Below are 26,295 nucleotides of genomic sequence, written 5' to 3' on the forward strand. Positions count from 1 at the left end.
CCTAAGAAAATGTTAACACCACACCATCCTATCCTAGCCCCTCTTAAAAATCCCTCAGATCTACAGAATTCTAGAATTAGGGCTTTTCAGTTTCCAAAATAAAAACAAATATAAGTATAGAAAAACTACTGATGAAACAGGAACCTTAATAATAAAGTACTACATAGATCACAACCTAATACCTTTCTCTTTCCACCCTGACACACTGTAGTTAAAATAGAGGTGAGGGAAGGATTTTGCTCACAGTTGCTGACAGGAGTAAAGCCATTCTTTTGCTGCATCCTTGGCTGACAGGATGGGGGTGTTATTCAGAAAGAAGCCTCAAAAAGCTTGATGGTCAAAATTGATAAGGTATCAGCATAGATTAAGTATTTTTAATTTGCCAAAGTTCTTAACCACAGTCTTCTAAGAGTCTATATTATAAGCCTGCCTAGGAAGGGAAATTATACTGAGGGGGAAAAAAAAAAAGTCATTCTTTCTTAATCTGGGGAAAAAGAAGAAGAAATGTGAATATAACTAAAATGTTGCATTAACATAACAATGGGTGTTAAACATTACAGAGAAATAGGATTTATACAGCAACATGGGGGAGGGTAAGTCAGGTCAGCTCAAATCCTCTACTTATTTCAACCTAGCTAGCAGAGCAGCACCAGCACGGGACTTTCCTTGTGCTTATAGTTGCAAAGATCAAAAATTAATTTAGCCCTACTCATTTGGTGGCTCTATCCTACAAGAACGTAAGATAGGTCAGCAATTCCAAGATGAATTTTCCTCCTTTGGTTGAAATCATATGAAATACTTCCCTTTCAGAGGAAAGATATTGAGGGATTTTCTACATTGAAAATTAATTAAGATCGATTTCATGATTAACAATACTTCCAGGGGCACCTGGCTGGTTTAGTCGGTAGAGCATGTGACTCTCAATCTCGGGGTTGTGAGTTCAAGCCCCATACTGGGTGCAGAGCTCACCAAAAACACAACAAAACATCCACAACACCCAACCAAAAAAACCACAAACAGTATTTCCAGACATTAAATAGGAATTCAGTATACCTTTTAATGATTTTTGGTCTTTGCCTCTTTCAACCTTTTCCTCTTTGTCTCTTCCTACCTCACCCCTCCCACTATTCTTGCCTATATGCTTCCCTGTCTTACTGATCCACCTGCTGGCTCCTCTTCTTCCTCCATCTTCAATCTCTCTCATCTTTAACAGGATACGTTATTTTATTTATACCCTGCATATCTTATCAAAGATTTGGGATGGCTTTTCATTCTTATAGTTAGACTATAACATTTCTAGTTCTAATATAGATTAGCAGAATATTTCTTTTCTCTCTCTTTTTTTAAGTAGGCTACATGCTTGTAGCCCAATGTGGGGCTTAAACTCGCGACCTGGAGATCAAGACCTGAGCTGAGATCAAGAGTCAGAGATGCTTAAGGGGCACCTGGGTGGCTCAGTTGGTTGAGCATCCGACTCTTGGTTTCGGCTCAGGTCACAATCTCTGCGTTGTGAGATTGAGCCACGTATTGTCGGGCTCTGCACTCAGCGGGGAGTCTGCTGGAGATTCTCTCTCCCTCTTCCCCTCCCCTGACCTTGTGCTCGTGTATCTCTCTCTCAAAATAAATAAATAAACCTTAAAAAAAAAAAAAAGAGGGGCGCCTGGGTGGCTCAGTCAGTTAAGAGTCCAACTCTTGATCTCAGCTCAGGTCTTGACCTCAGGGTCGTGAGTTTAAGCCCCACACTGGGCTCCATGCTGGGTGTGGAGCCTACTTGGAAGGAAGGAAGGAAGGAAGGAAGGAAGGAAGGAAGGAAGGAAGGAAGGAAGAAGGGAGGGAGGAAGAACGAAAGAAAAAGAAAAAAAAAGAAAGAAAGGAAGGGAGGAAGGAAGGAAGAAAGACTAAATTAAGTTGCTCTTAACTACGTGGCTATTAATAATTTTTTTCCTGTAGTCCAATGGCCTTCCAGAGAAACCGGGTTCCCTCACCTTCCTTATGGTCTAATAAAAAATATATAAACAACTACTTACTCTTGGATGGAAAGCTATGGCAGTGACAAAATCTATATGTTGAAAACAGCAAAGGCATTCTCTTCTGGAAATGTGCCATAACCTGACCGTTTTATCCATTGAAGAAGAAAGCAGGAAGTAGTTCTATCAAGAAATTGACATTGATCATTTTATCACCATATGAAAACACACTACTTGCACAATAAAAGCAAACTTTCAGTTCTATGCATCTCAATAGTTTTGTTATTATTATTGTCATACCTAGCATCAGAAAGAACAAAAGATTATCCAATTCACTTGGAAGATCCCATTTTTTCCCAGTTACATACCACATTCCTTAGATTCTAACACTTTTTTATAATACCTATTCTAAAATTAGAATAATCTTATGATCCATGTCAAAAGAAATCTGCTAAGCACCCAGAGAGGACTAAGGTGTGCCTTAGTTTTTCTAGTCCCCATATACTGAAACTAGGCTATGAACATAAGGCATCCATTCATTTGATTGTCACTTCAGTTCAGTTATTCTGACATTGGCAACACTGGTGAATTTTAACTCACACGAATTCCCTAATTGTCACTTAAAATGCCTTCAAAAAGATTATCCTATAATGCAGCATGGAAATGAAAAGTTATCATGCACCTGTCACACCCAAGGCAAGAAAATGAGAGAAGAGAAATCGTCAAACATCTCAAAATAGATCACAGAATTTTCAAAAGCTAGACGAGGGTAGTGTAACTGCTTTAGGCACTGTGATGGCCCATAACCCAGGAACCAAACATCTGTCTGTTGGAAGTTTCCAGCTGGCAGAAGTTCTTTAACTTTTCAGCATAATCTATTTAAGGAGAACTATGAGTTATACTGAATGAGAAAACACAAATGAGACCCTAGTATTCTCTGGTATGCCTACAGGTGCTAAGCAAATCAAAGCAATGATGACACTTACTGAGTACTTGCAATGTGCTAAAAATTGTTCTTAACACTATACTATGAGGCAGGTACATTGTTATTCCTCTTTACAAATGAGAACGCTGAGGTACAGAGATGATAAATACTAAGTGCAAATATTGATTTGGATATGTTACTGCACTGATAAATATATGCTATTTGGGGCTAGTTGTAAAAGTGTTATGTTTTATGTGATACACCTGTTTTTATTTAATTAAGTAGAGAGACAGAACGTGTGTGCTGCCCGTGTACGTGAGGGGAGGAGCAGAGGAAGAGGGAAAGAATCCTCAAGCAGACTCCCAGCTGACACAGGGCTCAATCCCGGGACCCTGAGTTCATGACCTGAGCTGAAATCAAGAGTCTAATGTTTAACTGAGCCACCCAGGTGCCCCAACTTCTTTTTAAATAGATGGTGTAATATACAACTAAAAATAGAACTTTGATAAGACTATTACTCGGCCATTAAAAAGAATGAAATCTTACCATTTGCAACGATGTGGATGGAACTAGAGGGCATTACACTAAGCAAAATACGTCAGTCAGAGAAACAGAGAGTCTTAACTACAGGAAACAAACTGAGGGTTGCTGGTGGAAAGGTGGGTAGGGGATTGGGTAACTGAGTGATGGGCATTAAGGAGGGCACTTGATGTCATGAGCACTGGGTGTTACATGCAACTAATGCATCACTAAACTCTACCTCTGAATCCCTAAGACTCTAGTGTGACTCCTGCTCAATTTCTAGCCTGCCAACCTGCCCTACAGATTCCGACTTGCCTGTACCCACAGCTGAGTGATCCAATTCCTTAAAATAAGTCTCCTTATGTGTGTCTGTCCTCTTGGTTGTGTTACTCTGGAGAACCTTGACTGATAAGTGGTCAACGGAGAGCTCATTTCTTTCAGTCAACGTTACATCCCATAAGAAAATAATGGGTTGCTTTAAGGAAGTAAAAGGAGTGCAATATTCCCAATTATGGGCTTTTAGTACTTCTTATCCCAGATGAGTGTGATTATCAGATTAAGGAAACCGCAGATTTCTATCTTCTGACAACTCGGATTTCACACAGGATTCGGGAGGAGTATAAAGACACAATTAGGGCTCAGTTTGAAACCAGACGACCAGGTGAGGTCCAAGCTTCTTCCAAGTTAGAGAGAGACATTATGACAGGTTATGAAAAGCATCCAGAATATCTAAACAAGTATGACAGGAGCAGCAATTCATAAATGGAGTGATTCAAAGCTGGAGCTCAGGAAAAGCCTGACTGGCCTGTATATAGCAGCAGTAACTTTGGGGTACACGAGGTTCTAACATGGTGAAAATATATGGGCAACACTGGTATCCCTGCTAGTATTGGTAACTCAGTTGACTTTTCTCAGTTTAAGGCTTTTAAATATTACCTTTCCCCTCAAATTCTAAATATATTTTAGATCCTGATTACTGAAAAATGTTAACACAAAGGAAGTGTAAGGTATTATGCAGGAATTCCAAACTCTGCTTTATGCTTTAAATGCCTTAAATAAAATTTAAAGTATCTCTTTAAATTTTTGCAAAACTGCTAAGATATTTGTTCAGTGGCAAAACAGGCCCTCTATTTCTGAAATAATTTTGTTCTAACAGAAATAAAACACACAAAGTGATGACTTACCAAAGAGTCACATATTGTTAAACTTAACGATTTAATAAATACAGCATATTAGCCAAAGCAGTCTTGATTAGATAGATCAGACTTCAACATTGTAGGTGAAACATATCCATTTTGCAAGAATAGTTACTTTGCAAAATGACTTTATAAAGAAGCAAAAAGCACAAGTATATAGACAGATCCAGACAGAAGCTGTTAATATAAACATTTTATTAGCCAAACTTGACGTTTCTCCTCTTATAACCGATTACTTGGTAGGTAACTCCCATGAAGTATATATAACCATTCAAACACTTGAAAAACAAAACATTTGTTTTTATGCTAAAGTCATAGTTATGTAGAGTTAATACAGTCTTCAAGTAAGAATTTCCTACTTTAGACCATGAAAGATCAAGGAGATCAGCGGTGTGTCCTTTATATTTGCAAAATGGCCGCTGCCGAAATGGTGCATTTTTATCATCAGGGTCTTCATCAGCTCCGCTGCATACCTATTTAGATATAAAGACAAATGTTAAAACTAGAAAACCAAAAGCTTCATACTCTTCCCACCCCATCCATTCTTTCATCATTTGGTAGGCTGCCTAAAATCTTGATTTACCAAAACCAAACTCCATGATGAATCTACTTATCACTCATTCACCTCCTTGTTCCAATAAACCAGGACCATCCCTGAAGACTGCTATCACAATCTTTCCCTCCCTAATAGAGCCACTACTTTGTTCTTTTCTGAGCATTTGTTCCTTAGGGAGAGGTGGGAGCCAGCACCAGGGGACGAATCATGATTGGTCTGAGCTAATCAAGATGTGCTCATTCCCTTTCCCAGTGATGATTGGTTTAGGCATGGGCATGTGCTACAATTTTTTTCAGTTAGACACGACGGAATGTTTATTGGGGGAAGGGGGAGTGGAGACAGGGGAGAGGCTTCCAGAAAGATTTCCTCACTCTTAAAAAGGGGCATACTAAAGGAATGTTCTTCTTTCCTTCCTCTGAACATCGCTGTCTTTATGACACCTAAGACTGTAGTTGCCATCTTACGACCATGAGGGGAACAAACCTAAGAACAAAGAAGAGCAAAGCAGGAGGATGGCAGGACCCTGTGTCCCTGATGACTCTGCCGAGCTGCTGAATTAACCAACCCTGGAACCGCCTTACCTCCAGACTTGCTTCCTCATTGTTTAAGCCATTTTCAGTTGGATTTCTGTTATTTGAAGTCAAAAGCATCCTGACAGAGGTAGGTAGAAAATAATGCCATACATGTGTGCTGTGCATTTAGTTTACAACATGCTTTTGTATTCATTATTTGAATGAATCCTAACAACTCTGTCAGGTAGGTAGTTACATTATGAAGATGAAGAAATTAAGAAAAACACCTGAGGCTCAAAGAGATCAAAATAACATATTAAAGCTCACACAGCCACCTGTAAACAGCAGAACCAAAGCAGAAGTACAACTATAAGTCCAAAGACTGTTCCTCAAATGTTTTAGAGGATGTAGCATGAGCAAAACCACGGAGGTGTTAGCTAAGAAGCTTTGCATATTTAGGGAAGGATAGGTGGGATGACGAGGATGGGCCTGGGGGGGAAGGCATACGGAGATACGGCAGGGATAGGGCAAAAAGGTACTTTGAGACCAGATCGCAAGGAGCCTTCCATTTGTGGCTTAAAAGTTCAGATATTCTAAGGTGATGGAGAGCCAGCACAGGCTTCTGAAAAGAAAGAACAACACGATGTGACTGGTGCTTTAGAAAGAGAAAGGAAGGTAAAAGATGGTAGGGAGAAAGAGTGGAGGCAGGAGGAGCAGTCAGTAAGTATAAATAAGAATAAGGAGGGCTCAGACTAGGTGGAGGCCATGGGACAGATAAGAACTACCACTACTATCTGCCTAGAACTTCACAGTGAGAAAAACATCTTCATATCCACTGTGGAGGCAGAGCAGCTACAACGATGGCCTGACCTTTTGCCAAGCGCTCCAAATCCGAGAGGACTAGGGCTCCGGCCTCTACGTGTGCCGCCAGCCTAGTGAGCACAGCTGGAACACATAAAACTAAACAGGCTTGACCTATGGCACAAAATTCAACCTTTTGTTTAATAATCATTTACATTTCATTAAGTCCTCAGCATCATTCCTCCAGCAGTGATTCCAGATCTTATTTTTCTCCTCAAACATCCACATTCTTCTCCTTGTACTCCATATTTTGTTTCAAAATACTTAAATACATCTTTTTGATTATAAATACATGGCCAGTGTAGATAATTCAGAAAGCACAGGAAGTAGAAAAACTAAAGTTAAAACAACAATCTGCTAACATCATGACTGCCTTCATCTTTCACTTTTTAAAAAAACATTAATTTAAATCACACACCATTCAGTATCTTCCTTTCTAGTATACCATGAGCATTTTCAGTAATTCGCTCTCTGAAAACATTTACTAGCTCCATATCAATGTGCCATAATTTAATCATTCTCCAACTGGCTGGTCATTTAGACATTTCCAATTTTTTTGCTAAATAGCAATTCAACGAACATCCTGGAACATGAATCTTTATGTCTATTTTATTATTTATCCTAATATAAAAGGTATTATGGTTAAAAGGTTTTAAACTTGAGACTTTGACAGTATCTTCTGTTATTTGTTTTAATAAAAGCAGGTATGTTTACTAAATAAAGTTTTGGGGGGGCCCGGGTGGCTCAGCTGGTTAAGCATCTGCCTTCAGCTCAGGTCATGATCCTAGGGTCCTGGAATTGAGTCCAGCAGCAGGGAGCCTGCTTCTCCCTCTCCCTCTGCCTGCCGCACCCCCTGCTTGTGCTCTCCCTCTCTCTCAATCTTTCCCTCTGTCAAATAAGTAAAAATCTTAAAAGAAAAATAACGAAAATTGTAGAAGTACAGAGAAGTATAAAGAGTAAAAAAAATGACCTAAAATCCTACCACCTAGAGATGACTACTACTAATAATTTAGTATATTTCTTTTCTTTCCCAAAGATTTTATTTTTTTAGTAATCTCTACACCCAATGAGGGGCTTGAACTCACAACCCTGATACCAAGAGTCACATGTTCTACCGACTGAGCCAGCCAGGTGCCCCAAATTTAGTGTATTTCTTTGAAATTTTAATTTATAAATATTTAGATATTTTTAGTCAAAACTGGGATAATACTGTATTCAATTTTTCATCCTGCTTTTCTCATTTCACATTTTATTTTGAATATTTTGAATGTCATTAAATAGTCTTTGAAAACAATCTAAGGACTATATAGTATTCTACTTCAAGAATTATACCACAGTTTTTATTTTCCAACTGTTAAAAATTTTAGTTGTTTAAATTTTAGCTATTGTTAGAATACTAAGATGAAAATCCTTTTACTTACATCCTTGAGCCTGATTATTTCGTTTTCTTTTTTTCCTGAAAGATTTTATTTATTTGAGAGAGAGAGAGCGCGCGCACGTGAGAGAGCAGGCGTGTGTGCTCGCGAGCACGAGGTGGGGGCGGGCAGAGGCAGAGGGAGAAGCAGACTCCCTGCTGAGCAGGGAGCCTGACCCCAGGCTGGATCCCAGGACCCTGTGATCATCACCTGAGTTAAAGGCAGCCACTTAACCGAGGCACCCAGGCACCCCTCCTTTTTCTTTTTAAAGTAAGCTCTACACCTAAGGTGGGGCTTCAACTCAGGATCCTGAGGTCAAGTGTCCCTTGCTCTACTGACTGAGCCAGCCAGGTGCCCCTATCTGAGTATTTCTATAGATTTTTAAAGGTAGAATTATTAAAGGTAAAATCACCAAGTAAAATGTTATGTATTTTATCTATATATATACACATTTCTATAAACAGATATCTACATCTAGTTATAGCTTTATATAAATATATATTTATGTCTCTATATAAACATATATACAACTTTATTATGGCCATTTCAAATATACACATAAGTAGAATAATGTAATAAATAGTAGAACGAACCCCATACATCCACCACCTGCTTTTAATGGTTAACAGTATTTTACTCATCTTGTTTTATCAATCCCCCCACTTTTACATATTTGCTTATTTTTGCTGGAGCACTTAAAGCAAGATCTAAACACCACTGATTTTACCAGTAAATATTCTTTTTTTTAATTGTAATAATATCTTTTATTATATTATGTGTCACCATACAGTACATCCCTGGGTTTTGATGTAAAGTTCGATGAATATTCTTTATGCATTTCTAACTAATAAGCCCATTTTTAAATATAACTACTATGCTATTATCACACCTAAAAAATACCATTTGTATCATCTAATATCTCATCCATATTCAAATACCCTGGATACCCAAAAATGTCACTTTAAAGTTGGACTGCTATGAAAACTTGTAAACCTTTTGATATTTATCAGCACTGACTATATACCAGAAACTGCGTTAGTTACTTGAGATAACAAAATAAGACATTTCTTCGTTTCTAATTATCTAGTCTCAGCATTTAAAAGCCAGAATGAACCTTTTAAAATATGTCAGATTATGTCAGATATGTCAGACTCTCCACTGGCTTCTATCTCTCTCAGAGTAAAAGCCCAAGTCCTTGTAATGACTTACACATTGTTTGCCCCATCCACACCTCTGTGACTTCAGTCCCTTTTTTTTTTTTTAAAGAGAAAGAGGGGGGTCAGAGGGAGAGGGAGAAAGATAAACAAAGTAAACTCTGCACTGAGTGCGGAGCCTGACATGCGGCTTGATCTCACGACCCTGAGAACATGACCTGAACCACAATCAAGAGTGGGAGGCTTAACCAACTAAGCCACCCAAGTGCCCCTGTGACTTCACTTTCTACTCTTTCCCTTGCTCACCAGCACTTGTCTACCCAGGCCTCAATGCAATCTCTCTCTCTCTCTCTTCTTTTTTTTTTTTTTTGGCTTTTTAAGTTTTTATTTTAATTCCAGTTAGTTAACATACAGTGTTAGGTTTCAGATACACAATATAAGGATTCAACAATTCCATATATCACCCGGTAATCATCACAAGTGCACTCCTTAATCCCCACCACCTACTTCACCCATTCCCCCCATAATACCATTTTTTGAACACACCAGAACTCACTTGCCATTCCTTCTGTGTGGAATGCATGTCTCCTTCAGACAGCCATATGATCACTCCCTCACTTCTTTCAGATTCTGCTCAAATGACAACCTCTGGGTAAAGCTTTGCTTATCCACCTTTACTCCCTGTTACCCCACTTTAACTGCTTTATTTTTATCCATGAAACTTATCATCTTCTAATATATTACAAAGCTACTTACTTTGCTTCTCTGTCTCCCACCATGATAACTTAAGCTTCATAACAACAGATATTTTTGTCGTTTTGTTCACTACTATATATCATTCATTTCCTAGAACAGTGATTAATACATAGTAGGCACCCAATAAATATTTGTGGACTAAATGAAGACATAGTGCTAGACCTTACAATGCCAACTAGTGGAGCATAATGATTAACAGCGTAAGTTTTTCCAAAGACAGATCAGAGTTGGGTTCTAATTCTGACGCCGTGTCTACCAACTGTGAGAAACTGGCGAGTTGTTTAACATCCCTAGCCCTTCTTCATCTGTAAAACAGGGCTCTCTTTTTTTTTTAAAGATTTTATTTATTTATTTGACAGAGAGAGAGACAGCGAGAGAGGGAACACAAGCAGGGGGAGAGGGAGAGAGAGAAGCGGGCTTCTCGCTGAGCAAGGAGCCTGATGCGGGGCTCGATCCCAGGACGCTGGGATCATGACCTAAGCCGAAGGCAGACGCTTAATGACTGAGCCACGGAGGCGGCCCGTGTAAAACAGAGCTCTTAACAGTACCTCACAACAGTACCAGGGCTACCTACTGTGAGGTGAAACGAGTTAGGATATAAATTGTACTTAAGCAGAGTACATGGCACAGAGTAAGGGCTCATAAAATGTTAGCTTTGTTACATAAAATGATGTAGTATACTAAGTGCCTTCAGCAGAAATAGGAGCAAAATACCGTGGGGGCAGCGAGCGAGCATACGAATAATTATGCACTGGGTGAAGCAAGAAATGCTTTAGCAACGAGACTTGGGTCTTAAGCCAATTGGCCAGGCAAAGCAGAACAGTATATGTAAATACATGCAATCAACAAGGGTATGACATTTTTGTTGGGGTAACAATGAACAACTGAGTGGCTCAGAATATAAGGTTTGTGAAAGGGAAGCGTGAAAAATAACAATGAGATCTCTGCAAGACTGAGCCATGCTAAGGAATTTGGACTAAATCTATAGGAAGGGCGCCTGGGTGGCTCAGTCAGTTAAGCATCTGCCTTCAGCTCAGGTCATGATCCCAGGTTCCTGGCATCAAGTTCTGCATCGGGCTCCCTGCTCTGACGGGAGTCTGCTTCTCCCTCTCCCTCTGCCTGCTGCTCCCCCTGCTTGTGCTCTCTCTCTCAAATAAATAAATAAAATCTTAAAAAAACAAATATCTACAGGAAAAAAAGAGAACCAAAAACAGTGCTTAAACAGGAAAGGAACACAATCAGATGTGTTTTATAGGAAAGTAATTCTGTCAGCAATGAAGATGAAAGACTGGAATCTGGAAGAATAGCTATCACGGTCCAAAGTAAGATACAGCAGAGGAAATGAAAGGAATGGTCGAATTCCAAAGACATTTCTGAGATCAAGTGCATGGGATTTGGTAAGCAAACGTTGAAGGGAGAGAAGAGTAAAAAGCGATCATAGTTTCTAACTCAGGATATGGTATGGGTGTTAACTAACTGGCATCAAGTACACTATCAAAGGAAGACTTATCTAGGGAAAATGATACTTAATTCTGCTTTGGACATGTATTTTCATCATTGATGTCTGCTTTTCCCCATGCAGAGCTCCTTGACATGAACTGTCCATTGCACCTCTACATTTTCAGGGCCTAACACATGGTAGAAATGTTAGTAATTGTTGACTGACCCAAATCTAAATCAATGCATATTTTTTAAAGATTTATTTATTTTAGAGACAGAGAGAGAGAAAGAGAGTGCACACATGCATGAGGGGAGGGGCAGAGGGAGAGACTCTTCAAGCAGACTCCCCTCTGAGCACTGAGCCTGATCTCACCACCCATGAGATCATAACCTGAACTAAAACCAAGAGTTGGACACTTAACTGACTGAGCCACCCAGGCATCCCTGAATGCACTTTGTTTGTTTGTTTGTTTATTTATTTAAAGTTTTATTTATTTGAGAGAGAGAAAACACATGTGTGCATGCATGCAGGGTGGGGGGAGGGGAGAGGGACAGGGAAAGAGAGAATCTCAAGCAGATTCCCTGCTTAGCACAAAGCCTGATGCAGGGCTTGATCTCACGACCCTGAGATCACGATCTGAGCTGAAGCCAACAGATGGACGCTTAACCAACTGAGCTACCCAGGTGCCCCTTGATGCATATTTTTTAAATAAAATGCTGTACATGTACAATTTCACAAAAATTACCTCTCACCCCCTTATAGTTAACTCCTTTCATCCAACTTTTAGATTCTAACAATCTTGAAGGGGATCAGACTGTATGACCCCAAAATATTCCCTTTGCATAAAGATTAGTTTGAGCTGAAGGCAACTGAGAAGAAACAGACACAAGAAAAAGTCTCTGCCCTCCCTGCTTCTACCTGAAAGCAGAGCATGAAATTCTCTTTGTGAAGGTGTCTCCCCTTTACCTCTTCCTTGCCCGGACGGCGAAGATAAATCTTACCTCTGGAGATAGTACTAAGTAATCCTTATCCTCCATTAGTTTCCCCCAATATTTTTACCTGGTCACAATTTATTGCCCCTAAAGCCCACCGCCCCCTTTTTTTCCATGTCACTTCTTCACAAACTTACCACTCTTTGTTAAAATCATATATAAGCCCCATGGTCTAACTGCTTCTTTAGGTATTCAGTATTTTCCTATGAAGGCCTCCGTATACATATATATATATAGTAAACTGTTTCTCCTGTGAATCTGTCTTTTGTCAGGTTATTCATGGATCCCAGCTGCAAACTCCTGGCTGTAGAACCTAAGACAGTAGAGCAAAATTTTTCCCTCCCTACAATCTTCTCTCAAAATTGAAAGCAGCAGTTAAATGCTGTAACACCCATACTGATGTTCCACTAATCAAGCACACCAAACACAGATTTAACCCAAGAAAAGCACCAATTCCAAGGTTAACAGCATAGTTACAACTTCTAGTTTCAAGTGGAAATTTTACAAATCTCTACCATAATGGAGCAAACTAGGCATGCCCTCTTCCTTTCTTCCATACATTTACTGAGCTACTTTTGGAAATCAAAAGGAATGGAGAGCATAGCAGGCAGAATTCTAGGCTTGGCATGACCAATGAATAAGTGAGGGATCTTTGGTGTGTCAATCTATATGCCCAACTGTACTACAGCTACTTTTAGGTACTCTATTTTACATGAGTGCAAACAAGAGTGAGGATGGAGTTCAAAAGAGATAACTGTATCATTATCATGAGAAAAGAAAAAAAGAACACACACATCAGGAAAATAAATGAATACACTACACTGTGTATACTGCCCGTCACTATAGCTAGCACTAGTTCAAAGACAATACCAGATACCATAATTCAAAGGTATGTGAAATAGAGGCCTCTTCTAACCATCCCAAATCAAAATGACAAAAGGAAAGAAATACCAATCTATTCTTGAAAACAACAGATATAAATGGTACTCTACTACAGGAAAAAAGCTCGGTACTCCAGGGGGGTCACTACTTTTTGTGTCAAAAAACTGCTATGCTCTAAAAGGCCTGTATTTGGGGCGCCTGGGTGATACAGTTGGTTGAGCATCTGACTCTTGGTTTTGGCTCAGGTCATGGTCTCAGCGTCGTGAGATGGAGCCCTGCGTCAGGCTCGTGCTCAGCATGCAGTCTGCTTGAGTTTCTTTCTCCCTCTCCCTCTGCCCCTCCCCACCCCACATATTCGCACATTCGCTCTCTCAAACAAATCAATCTTCAAAAAAATAAAAGGCCTGTATTCAAACAAGATTGGGAGTTACTTAGGTTTTTTGGGGGATGAGGTGGGGTGGATAGACGTAGTTAAGAATCTGTCAGAGTAGGGGGGTGCCTGGATGGCTTAGTCAGTTGAACTTCCAACTCTTGATTTCACCTCAGGTCACAATCGCGGGATCCTGGGATTGAGGCCTGCACTGGGCTCTGAGCTCAGCTTGGAGTTGGCTTAGTATTCTCTCTCTCCCTGTCCCTCTGCTCCTCCCCCACCCGACTCGTGCTCTCTAAAACAAATAATAAATAAAATCTTTAAAAAATATATAAAACAATCTATTAGTAGGACTGTTGAAATAAGAATACAAGATGGTACAAATAGTTCCTGTTTTTAATAATAATCAATGCCTGGAAGCTTTATGGTGAATTAAACTAATAAAAGCAAACCCTTTCCCCAGAGCAAAGTTGTTAAAATTTTTACCGCTACATTAGTCAGTGAAGGCTTTATGAAGGAAGTGGGCCTTGAAGAATGGGCAAGCTCTGAATAGAAAGAAGGGAGATTACAGGCATCCAGATAAGGAGGGTAGGAACAAAGGCACAGAAGCAGAAATTCAACACTGATTCAGTCCCACCACAGTCAGGCACGGGGTTAGGTTTCAAGGACACTAAAATCTGTGAAGTGCAGTTTTTTGCCTTAAATCAGCCCAGAGTCCAGCTAGTGAGACAAATTGCCAAAGAAGACATGGTAAGTAATATCAGTGTCAAAATACCTATAATGTCCTGTCGGAACACAAATGAGGAACAATTTTGCCTGCCTGATTCAGGGAAAATATTAAGAGAAGATAGTTGAACTGAATCTTTTTTTCTTTTTGAACTGAATCTTGAAGGATGAATAGGGCTGTGCCCAGTGAGAAAACGGGACAGGGAGGGCACTGAGGGCAAAGCAAACAGCACAAAGGCACGAAAGTAAGAATGGTTAGGGTACAGACCTATTCCAGCATGGTGAGTAGGATGCATAGGCATCAGGCAATTAGAACTGAGTTAAAAAGGTAAGATGAAGGGACTCCCGGGTGGCTCAGTCGACTAAGCATCTGACTTCAGCTTAGGTCATGATCCCAGGGTCCTGGGATTGAGCCCCACATCAGGCTCCCTGCTCAGCAGGAAGTCTGCTTCTCCCTCTCCCTCTGCCCCAACTCCCGATTGTGCTCTCTGTGTCTCTCTCTCTTTCTCACTCTCAAATACATAAAATTTTCAAAAAAAAAAAAAACTGCATTTACTATCATAAATTTTTTTTAAGGGTAAGATGAGGCAATGTCAGGAAGGGCCTTTATTCTGTAGGTGACAAGGAGCCACCGAAAGATTTTAAACCACAAAATGGCATCAGCTCTGGATTTTGGAAAAAAGCTGGTGGCAGTATAGAAAATGAATTCGGTAGCAACCGGAGACAGAAAAAACAATTAGGAAGCTACAGCAAACATCTCAATGAATGTTGAGGGCCTAGATAATGTGAGTGACAAGGAAGAATGAGGGGACAGATTCCAAGGGCATTTGTAGGTGAGGCAGAGTGGACAGAAATTTATAACTCATCTGATATGTGGGTAAGGAAAAAAGTAATGGAGTATCTTCTGATGAAGTTAAAAAAGTAACTTATGGATGCTGATGCCATTAAAGGCTCAAAAGAAAGAAGCAGGGTTGTGGGTAGGTAATAAAAATACTTTCATGAGTGAACATTAACACCTAGCCCGTTACTCAAGCCAGACAGCTGGGGATTGTCTTAGGCTATTCACCTGCCACCCCAGCTACTCAGTCAGTAAGTGCCAGAGATCCTACCTCTTCCACGTCTCTCAAATTCAGCTTATCATTATGGTTTTTAGACCCACTGTTTCATAATCAAAGTACCATTTCTCTCCTGGGTTAATAACCACTTATGTGGTCTCCCTGTGTCTAGCCTGGAAGCCCCCATCTAATCGATCCTTTACAGTATTTACCAGAATGCTCTTCCTGAAACAAAAATCTGAACATTTTAATTAAGTTCCTGATTGGAACCCCTCAAAGCCCCCTCCCGCCTCCCCTGCAGCTTACAGGACAAAGTCCAAATGTCTTAGTTTAACACAAACGGCCATTTAAAATCCTAATCCTGCCTACCTCTCCTCCAACAATTACACAAGCCTGCTTTGCTACAGCCACATGGAACTTCTGGCAGCACCATTAACATGCCATGCTGTTTCAGCATCCAGGCCTTTGCACTGGCTGTTCGTGCTGATGCGCTCCTTCCTTCCTTCTCTCACACAGTTAACTCCTGGCTCACACACAAAGCCTCCAGGAAGATTTTCCTCACGCTCTGATTTGTTGGGATAACGTCTATACTTGTGTAGTCCCTTCTGTAGAATATTACCATCTAATACTAGAATTGTGGATCTATCTATTTCACCGGTCAGCATAAGTAGGCCTGAAGGCCTGAAGGCAAAGACTATGTCTCATTTGACTTTGCAGAATCTAGCAGTATCTGGCACATGTAACAGGCACTCAAAAAACATTTGTTGAGGGAGTTCTGTTCTAGACTTATTAGCCGATGTGCTTAGTGAATACACTGATGGAGAGATTCTATATATACTGTTATATCAAAAGGGTAGCATGCTCAAAAAGACCTTATTCTTATTTAAAAACCATAAAGCTATTCTCAAAGGAAACAAGAATTATGAAGGTAAAGCCAACTCAGGACTGGAGGCAACAAATGAATATGTCAAATAAGGATGGCCAAGGACACAACTCTGAAAAACAGCACCATTTAAGTAGGAGAAAGAGGAAGAGACAGCAAGGGTATAGGAAGAGAACAAGGAAAAATAGAACCATAGAAAGCTGAGAGGAATATGTTTAGAGTAGGGAAACATTAGTGTCAAATACTATAGAGACAATGAAATTTCAGGAAAATACTGTTGAGCAGGTGGACATTTTAGGTTCTTTGCTTACATCACCCTTGTCTAGATCAATACACAAGAAGCACACCCGACAGCTTAGAGTAAGATTCTCCAGTTTGCTTTTTAGGTGTAAAATTGGTTATATTTAACCTTCCAGCTATCCGACCAAATGAGAATCATTAAGATATTTTAAACTACCTGAAACTGTGATAAAGCATTTATTAAACCAAGAAGATGGAAAAATTAAAATATTTCTATATCTTTTTTCCTTTCCTTCATCACTCCTTATTCAGTATCCGTTTTTATTTTTAAATTGTAACATGGATTTGAGGGGAAGGGATTTTGTTTTATTTAAGTCTGCATTAGTAGTTTGGGAGCTGGAGTAGTATCATGCACTGTACGACAGCTTTTAAAGATCACAATTTTTCATTTACCAATTCTAATAGAAGAAACTCTTATTTCTAATGTATCTTAATTAACTGCTTTCATGTAACTGTAATTTCTGATAGACGATAAGGTATTTTATTTTATGGTAAACAAATCAAATTATAGTACTTAACAAGAGTAACCATAAAATACTGAACATACCCCTGTATCTGTATCAGACTTTGACGAATTCAGACTTTCCTGAGAAGGTGACGGGGACACACGCCCTAAAAACAAAATAATAATTATAAAACGGCTTGTACGTACGTACACACACACACACAAAACATCGATCAGAAATAATGACACAGGAACACCTAATTAATAGTCACAGAATGTAACATGCTGAAAAAACACATTTCTAAATAAGTGAAGCATTAACTCTTTGAGCACCAAAATAATGGTTTTTATCATTTTTATAAAAAAAATCTTTATAACCATATTGTCAATTTAATAAAATATTGTTAAATCCTCATTATTCATAGTGAATACAAACAAGATGAACAATAAAGGGGCACAAAGGGTCTGGGGTGGTAGAAGTCTCAAGGGCCACTGAAAATAGTCTTTCTGTTCCAGGCAGGGCAATAAAAAAAAGTATTTTAAACATAGTTTAACTTTTTGCCAACCCATTATCATCTTCAATTATGTATTATAACATAATGCAAGCAATACCCACAGGGCCCCATTTGCCAGTTTAGTGGATCTCCCCAGATTTCTATGTTCCTCAAACTGGTGCTTCAAATATACTTTATACTCCAGCCCATGACTGCTTATTCTTCTTTCTCTCATCCCTTAACTTCTAGGTTTCAGCCTTAGTTGGCTAGGGTGAGGATGGGAGCTGAAAGGAGGGGTTTGTGGAGAAAATTTATTGCAGTTAAATAATTACAACAAAAGAATCCCATAAACATAAACTCTTATTTACATCATGTCTACCTGCTTTCCTGGTAAGTTACCAATATACAGAAATATTTTACACAGTTGTAATCATGGTGTAAATACATCATGTTCTGAGGTTTCTCTTTGTCATTTAACCTTCTTTCATATACCTCTGATGTACTGACAAATAACACTTCCTTTTCATGGCTGGGTCTCCTTTTTTCTTTACTTACTGGATGGATATTATTATTCTCATTCCTTTTCTAAATTAATCAGGTTATTTCATTTAAACCCAGGAGAGAACTAAAGGTTGTCAGGGGAAACCAAGTGACTTTGTTCTCAACAGTTGATGAATTAAACTCTGCACTATATTTCAAAAGGGATAAAGTCAAAAGCTCTATGGTAGCGTTTTCTATGGGATTTAGATGCTTTTTTGGTGTTGACTTCTGTCCTACTTTTAGGTTTGTGGCCATTATTAAAAATAGTGGTTGCTGCAAATGGTTGCCAGAGAAGAGGGCATTATTATAACTAAAATGTAAAAATACCAGATGTCTCTATAGAGTTTTAAAGCCCACAAGTAAATCAAAAATACCTTCAGTATTGTATTTCATTCGCATATTGTTGAAATAGTCAAAAGCATTTTTTAAAGCCCATATTCTCACTACATTGTCTTGTCCAGCTGAGGCAAGTAATCGGCCACAGTGAGAAAATTTCATGGTCCAAACAGCTCCCTATGAAAACAAAGGAAGGTTCAGAGTTATTACTTTAAAAGTTCAAACATTTTTTTAAAGATTTTATTTTTAAGTAATCTCTACACCCAACGTAGGGCTCGAACTTACGAGCCCGAGATCAAGAGTCGCAAGCTCTACCAACTGAATGGGCCAGGCACCCCTAAGAGTTGAAACATCATTTTAAAGCCAAAGTAAAGAATTATTCCAAATTATACATACTAAGATAATGCTCATATTACTAACACTACTTAAGGCCAACAGTTCAATGATGCCACAATAACATGAAGAACTTTTAGGAGAAAGGTAGGATAAGATAGCAGCAGTTTACCATAATCTAAACTAACAAGTTCAAGCCCCAAGCCTTGTCCCGAGGTGGCCAAAAATCATTGTAAAAACATAAATCCTACTTGAGGATTTCAGTCTCCTAGCTGAACATAAGGGGGAGTGACATCGGAGGAGGCAGAGCCCTCAGGGTACCACTAATACCCTTGATCAAGGCAGAGGGAAATACTGGCCCATGTTAGCAGTGACGCTCGTGGCACCGGCCATTTACAGGTGTTAGAATCGTGTGGTCTCATCCTGTTTTTCTCGCCAGAAACAAGATTTCACAAGTATTGTTAGAACTCCCAGATACTGCTAACAATAGGGAAGTGTATGAGTATGTGTTGGGAGGTGGGGGTGGGGTGATTTAAAACCATGAACCCTTAAGTTGGAAAAGCCAAATGCTACTACAACAAATACTGTTATAACTACTATTACAACACATATCTGCAGATCAAAAAGATTATCCAACTTATGAGGTGCCTGCTTAGTTGGGAGACCATGCAACTCTTGGTCTCCAGGTCGTGAGTTCAAGCCCTATGTTCGGTGTAGAGATTACTTTAAAATAAATAAACTTAAAAAAAAATAATAAAGATTATCCAAGTTAGAGGTAACCGCTCATTTACTGAAACAGCATTCATTTCCATAAAATTCAAGTATATGAAGAAATTTGTTACTGGGAACCTACAAAATGAGACTTTACTTAAAACTGGAAATAATGAACGTGAATTAAAACAGTGCAAGGAAGTTCATTAGTTCCTTAAGGAAGTTACTATAATCAAGTCAAATATTTTACGTGGAGATTATAAGCACCAAGTTTAAATTCCAATCTGGCTGCCATCTGATATATTTATCGTTGCTTCCTCCCAGTTAAGCCACATTTTGGATTTAAAATATAAATAGATACATAGATTCCCCCCAATCAAAGACCCACAGCATCATTTGTCCAGTCCAGGAGTCTATTAGCAGCTTCCCTGTGTTCCTACCATTTTCAAGGCATAACTGCAACATCACTTGTGCACTTTATACCCACTTTGGTACATTTTAACTCTGGTAGAAAACTTGTAACTCTCTCTCCTGGTTTTAGCTGCCATTTTACAAAATACACTGACCTACTACAATATTTGTGTTAATTATTTAAAATACACCCAGGGAGGGGCGCCCGGGTGGCTCAGTTGGTTAAGCATCCGACTCTTGATTTCAGTTCAGGTCATGATCTTAGGGTCATGAGATCAAGCCCCGAATCGGGCTCTGTGCCCAGCATGGAGTCTGCTTGTTCCTCTCACTCTGCTCCTTCCCCTGCTCACTCACTTTCTCTCTCTCTCTCAAATAAATAAATAAAATCTTTTAAAAATATACTCAGGGAACGTTTTAAATGTCTTCCAAATTTAACTGCTTTACAGTCTGGTACCTTTACACAGCTTTCTTAATGATACGGGCCTACAGTTTACTTATTCAGTAACTTTCACTTCTTGAGGGGCACCTGGGTGGCTCAGCTGGTTACAAGTCTGTCTTCAGCTCAGGTCATGATCTCAGGGTCCTGGGATCAAGCCCTGCAAGGGGCTTCACGATCAGCACAGAGTCGGCTTGGCTCTCTCTCTCTGCCCCACCCCTGCTTATGCTCTCTCTCTCTCAAAAAAATAAAATATTTAAAAACAAAAACTTTTACTTCTTGATATTTGCAAGCAACATATCTGATAAAGAGTTAGTATCCAAAATAAAGAACTTACCAAACTTAACACCCAAAAACAAGTAACACAGTTAAGAAATGTGCAAAAGATACAAATAGACATTTTTCCAAAGAAGATATCCAGATGGCTAACAGACCTATGAAAAGATGCTCAACGTCACTCATCATCAGGGAAATATAAATCAAAACCATGATGACATACCACCTCACATCTGTCAGAATGGCTAAAATTAACAAAACAAGAAACAACAGGACCCTTTTGTACTATTGGTGGGAATGCAAACTGGTGGAGCCACTCTGGAGAACAGTATGGAGGTTCTTCAAAGAACTAAAAATAAAACTACCCTACGATCCAGCAATTGTGCTACTAAATATTTACCCAAAGGACACAAAAATAGAGATTTGAAGGGGTACATGCACTCCAATGTTTACAGCAGCATTATCAATAATAGTCAAACTATGGAGAAAGCCCAAATGTCCATTGACCGATGAATGGATAATGAAGATGTGATATGTCACACACTAATGGGAAACTACTCAGCAATCAGGAAGAATAATATCTTACCATTTGCAATGACATGGATGGAGCTAGAATGTATTATGCTAAGCAAAATTAAGTCAATCTGAGAAAGACAAATACCATATGACTTCACTCATATGTGGAATTTATTTTTTTAAGATTTTATTTTCATTTGAGATGGAGAGAGAGAGAACAAGTGAGCACAAGAGCCGGGAGAGGGAGAAGCAGACTCCCTGCTGAGCAAGGAGCCGGATGCGGGGCCCAACCCCAGGACTCTAGGATCATGACCTGAGCCGAAGGCAGCCACTTAACCGACTGAGCCACCTAGGCACTCCCATATGTGGAATTTAAAAAACAAAACAAAACAGATGAACATATGGGAAGTTGGTGGCGGGGGGGGGGGGGGGGGGGGGGGGGGGGAGGAGAGGGAAACAAACCATAAGAGACTTTTTTTTTTTTTTTTAAAGGAATTATCCATGAGAGAGAGAGAGCACGAGCGAGCATATGAGTGGAGGGAGGCACTGAGGGAGAGGGAAAGAGAATCTCAAGTAGACTCCCCACTGAGCACAAAGCCTAGTGAGGGACTCGATCCCAAAACCTTGAGATCATGACCTGAGCCGAAATCAAGAGTTAGATGCTCAACTGACTGAGCCACCCAGGTGCCCCAAACCATAAGAGACTCTTAACGACAGAGAACAAATTGAAGGCTGACGGAGGAAGCTGGAGGGGGGATGCACTAGATGAGTGATGGGTATTAAGGACGGCATGTGCTGTGATGAGCAGTGGGTGCTGTATATAAGTGATGAATCAATGAATTCTACTCCTGAAACCAATATTGCACTATATGTTAATGAACTAAAATTTAAATAAAAATTTAAAAAAACTTTCAGTTCTTGAACAATAATCCAGAGATAGACTCTGCATTACCTAGGCATTAAATCATTATTAATATTAACTTAATCTTCTTGAGTCAGGTTAGCAAAATTATATACATAAGAGGTACGCTTTATAGAAGCCAAAGTACTTCTCTCAATGAAAACAGAATCAATCCTGAAAAATATAAAGGTTGCTTACCATATGCTCCCCACTAAGATCTTGCACCACTTTGATCTGATCAAAATCGTAAGGTCCTTTGAAACCATGCGCTGCTTTGAATTTGACTGGTCTTGTATATGGCATTCCTTCATCATCACTTGACGAAGGATCATCTTGATCAGTATGAAACACTGAATAGAAAAGCAATATAGAAATCATCACTAGCTAATGCAGATAAAGCTACGATCAGATTTTGATTCTACTGTTTACTGAGAAAATTTATTAAATGGAAAAGCACTATCTATTACTGAATAGCATATTGGTGAAGGGCATGGGATCTGGTGCCAGACTGTCTGGGTCCAAATCCAGCTCTGTCATTTATTGTCTGTGTGACCACAGCCAAAGCACTGGACCTTTCTGTGCCTTGGTTTTCTCATCTATAAAATGGAGATAATAACAGAACTTAACTCATAGAATTTTTATGAAGGTTAAATGAACGAATACAGGTCCAAATGCTTAGAACAGTGTCTGGCACAAAATAACTACTGTATTAGTGCTTATTAAATAAAATAAATGAGTACAATTACAACAAAGGCACAGGAAGTTAACAGCTGTATAAATTTAGAAAATTTTCCAAATTTTGAAAATATTTATAAAAACTAAATAAACTTACAAAACTAATTTACAACTGATTAATGAACACTCATCTCTTCCAGGTTGCCACAGTTACAAAGTATGTATAAATTCAGGTTTAAGATGAACAAATTTATTTTTCTTCCTACTCATAAAATTAAGTAATACCTAGAATAACATGATTTACTGAGATGCTGTTTGCTACAAAGGTTTCTTACTTTCAGTAAAACAGAATGCTTCTTATAAATTATAGGCTAAATTTGGATGATTACAAATCAATTAAATATTCATTTGCAATGTTCTATTTCACTTACCTTCGTCTCTAACACTTTTAACTTTATTCACAGCACGTTCACCATATTCCTCTGCAAGGTGCTTTGCTCTCTTTACTGATTTTCCTAAGAACTTCTTTAGTTGAGTCCTTACCAAAAATACAAAAAACCAAAATTACTTTTTTTAAAAGATTTTACCTATTTGAGAGAGATCAAGCACACGAGCAGAAGGAAGGGCATTGGGAGAGGGACAAGCAGACTCCCTGCTGAGCAAGGAGCCTGATCCAGGGCTCAGTCTCAGGATCCTGAGATCATGAACTCTTAACTGATTGAGCCACCCAGGTGTCCCCCAAAACCAAAATTATTTATTAACTAACTGTAAAAGCTCAATAATTCACTGATAATCTCATAATTGTGACAAGTAAAGTATATTATTTTGAAATAACTCCTTCTTAACATAAAAAGTAGGCCTTTGAGTTCCTATATCCTTTGTTCTATGGAATAAATACGTTCAAGTCAATATGGCTACAAAGAAAACACAGACACTGCTCCCGGATGTACAAATGTACAATATCATATACTCTAAAGCATTGGTTTTCTTTTCTTTTTTTGAGACAGAAAGAGAGCTCAAGAAGAGGTTGGGGGCAGAGGGAGAGGGGGAGAGAGAGAATCCCAAGCAGACTCCTTGCCCAGAGAGGAGCCCAACAAGGGGCTTGATCTCAAAACGCTGAGACCATGACCTGGGCTGAAATCAAGAGCCGAATGCTTAACTGACTGAGCCACCCAGATGCCCCTCAAGCATTGGCTTTCAATGGTAAATAATAAATTGGTGGGGAAGAGGTGGGAGGGGAGTATTTAAAGTGCATGAACCTGAGACCCATCTGCAACTCATGATTTAGAGGGTCTCAGGTGGGGCCATTAATCTGCTATGAGAATGTCTTTGAGAAGACTGCTTTAAAGATAATTCTTGGGGAGCCTGGGTGGCTCAGCTGGTTGAATGTCTGAATCTTGACTTCAGCTTAGGTCATGATCTTGGGTCATGATACTGAGTCCCACGTTGGGCTCTCAGCTCAGCAGGGAGTCTACTTGAGATTCCCCTCCTTTCCCTTGGCCCCTCCCCCCCATCTGAGCTCAAGCTCTCTTTCTCCCCCTAAAATACATAAATAAATCTTAAAAAAAAAATAAGAGTAATCCTTAAAAACACATTTTACCAATAAAAAAACTAGGGATGCCTGGCTGGCTCAGTCAGAAGAGCATGCGACTCTTCATCTTGGGGTTCTGAGTTCGAGCCCCACATTGAGCGTAGAGACTACTTAAAATCTTTTTTTTTTTTAATATTTTATTTATTTATTTGACAGAGAGACAGCCAGCGAGGGAGGGAAACAGGCAGGGGGAGTGTGAGAGGCAGAAGCAGGCTCCTAGCGGAGCAGGGAGCCCGATGTGGGGCTCGATCCCAGAACGCTGGGATCACGCCCTGAGCCGAAGGCAGATGCTTAACGACTGCGCCACCCAGGCGCCCCTTAAAAATAAAATCTTAAAAAAAAAAAAGAAAAAGAAAGAAACTATAAAGAGGTATTTACTTACAGAATAAAATGTTTGGTACCCTATGATGGCCTTTTGTCTCTTCTCTTTCAGTTTGGATATTTGCATGCAATACAGTTAGGCTGAGCTTTACCAGGAGGTATTCCCAAACACAATGTAATGGAAGTATGCATCTCAAGCTTCCATAAATAGGACTTATTTATTGCTTTTTTAATAATCTCAGTCTCAAATTTCATATATTAAGATCATAAAAAAACAAAGCACAGTACATACATGATATTTAAAACCGAAACAAAATTTACAGGAGGAAATTTTTACCAATTCAGGGGAGTTTGTGATATTAAAGGGTAGTATCTGAAAGAGTTGCTAATCTATATATACAAAGATGTTCACTGCAGCATTATTTACAAAGCATGAAAAGTAGAAAAAAAAGCATAAAAAGTAGAGATAACCTGAGCTTTCATCAACAGAGGAATGGATAAGTTAAGTGCCAGTATATTCTTACAATGGAATGCAATAAAATAAATGAGGCAAACCTCAGTTCTTCCAAAGTACCAACCTCTTAGTCACCTCAGGCCAATGCACATGTTATTTCTGCCTGGCACATTCCTCCCCTGGCTAATTTCTACTCATCTTTTAGGTCTTGGACCAAACAGTTATTTCTCAAAAAAGCCCTCCTTGACTCTTTAGAGCAGGTTTTCCTGTTTTAAACTCCAATAGTACCCCATATATTTCTTTTATTGCAATTACTACAAATGTAGCTAGATCTGTGTAATTATGTTTAGTATCTGTTTCTCCTATTTAACTGGAAGCTTCAGGAGGGCAGAAACTATGATTGTCTTAACTATTGTATCTGTAGCACTGAACTCCCATATCTGGCTGATAGAAAGGCTATAATATATTTACTATTGATATGATATGAAGAAATGTTCATTACATATATTTTTAAAAAGCAAACTTGGGATGCCTGGGTGCCTCAGATGGTTAAGTGTCTGCCTTCGACTCAGGTCATGATCCCGGGATCCTGGGATCGAGCCTTGCATCAGGCTCCCTGTTCAGCAGGGAGTCTGCTTCTCCCTCTCCCTCTGCTGCTACCCCTGTTTGTGCTCTCTTGCTCTCTGTCAAATAATCTTTTAAAATAAATAAATAAAATAATAGGGGCGCCTGGGTGGCACAGCGGTTAAGCGCCTGCCTTCGGCTCAGGGCGTGATCCCGGCGTTATGGGATCGAGCCCCACGTCAGGCTCCTCCGCTATGAGCCTGCTTCTTCCTCCCCCACTCCCCCTGCTTGTGTTCCCTCTCTCGCTGGCTGTCTCTATCTCTGTCTAATAAATAAATAAAATCTTAAAATAAATAAATAAATAAATAAATAAATAAATAAATAAATAAAATTTAAAAAGCAAGCTGACAGGGCACCTGGCTGGTTCAATCAGCAGAGCATGCAACTCTTGATCTCAGGGTTGTGAGTTCAAGCCTTTTGTTGGTCATGGAGCTTACTTAAAAAAAAAAGGGCAAAAAAAAGCAAGCCAATAAACTATAGGCAGACAGTATTAATCCTACTTTTGTGAGAAAAAAAAATTCTATGGAGAATACACCTAATTATTAACACTGGTTATTTCTGGGGGTGAGAGTATGAGAGACTTTCATTTTCCATATTTCTGTATTAGCTTTTCTGTTCCTGTTCTTGTTGTTAAAGTAATCTCTACACCCGACATGGGGCTAACACTCACAACCCTGAGATCAAGAGTTGCAGCTCCACTGACTGAGCCAGCAAGGCC

At 39.3% G+C, this 26,295-nt stretch overlaps 1 protein-coding gene across 2 annotated transcripts in view; it reads right to left on the bottom strand.

Annotated features, from left to right (window-relative positions):
* The window catches only part of WDR44 (WD repeat domain 44), an 84,731-nt gene that overhangs the window by 11,019 nt on the left and 47,417 nt on the right, over window positions 1-26,295 (bottom strand). For both annotated transcript variants that reach the window (XM_087859925.1, XM_045804928.2), the window contains exons 9-14: window positions 23,019-23,125; window positions 22,111-22,262; window positions 18,367-18,505; window positions 17,061-17,125; window positions 4,970-5,083; window positions 2,028-2,150 (exon numbers count right to left, since the gene is read on the bottom strand). In XM_087859925.1, the coding sequence (XP_087716051.1) occupies window positions 2,028-2,150; window positions 4,970-5,083; window positions 17,061-17,125; window positions 18,367-18,505; window positions 22,111-22,262; window positions 23,019-23,125 (700 nt within the window). The remainder of the gene's footprint in view (window positions 1-2,027; window positions 2,151-4,969; window positions 5,084-17,060; window positions 17,126-18,366; window positions 18,506-22,110; window positions 22,263-23,018; window positions 23,126-26,295) is intronic.

The sequence above is a fragment of the Ursus americanus genome, chromosome X (genome assembly GCF_024610735.1).
Source record: "Ursus americanus isolate L20-20 chromosome X, mUrsAme1.1.p, whole genome shotgun sequence".
Taxonomy (NCBI): Eukaryota; Metazoa; Chordata; class Mammalia; order Carnivora; family Ursidae; genus Ursus; species Ursus americanus.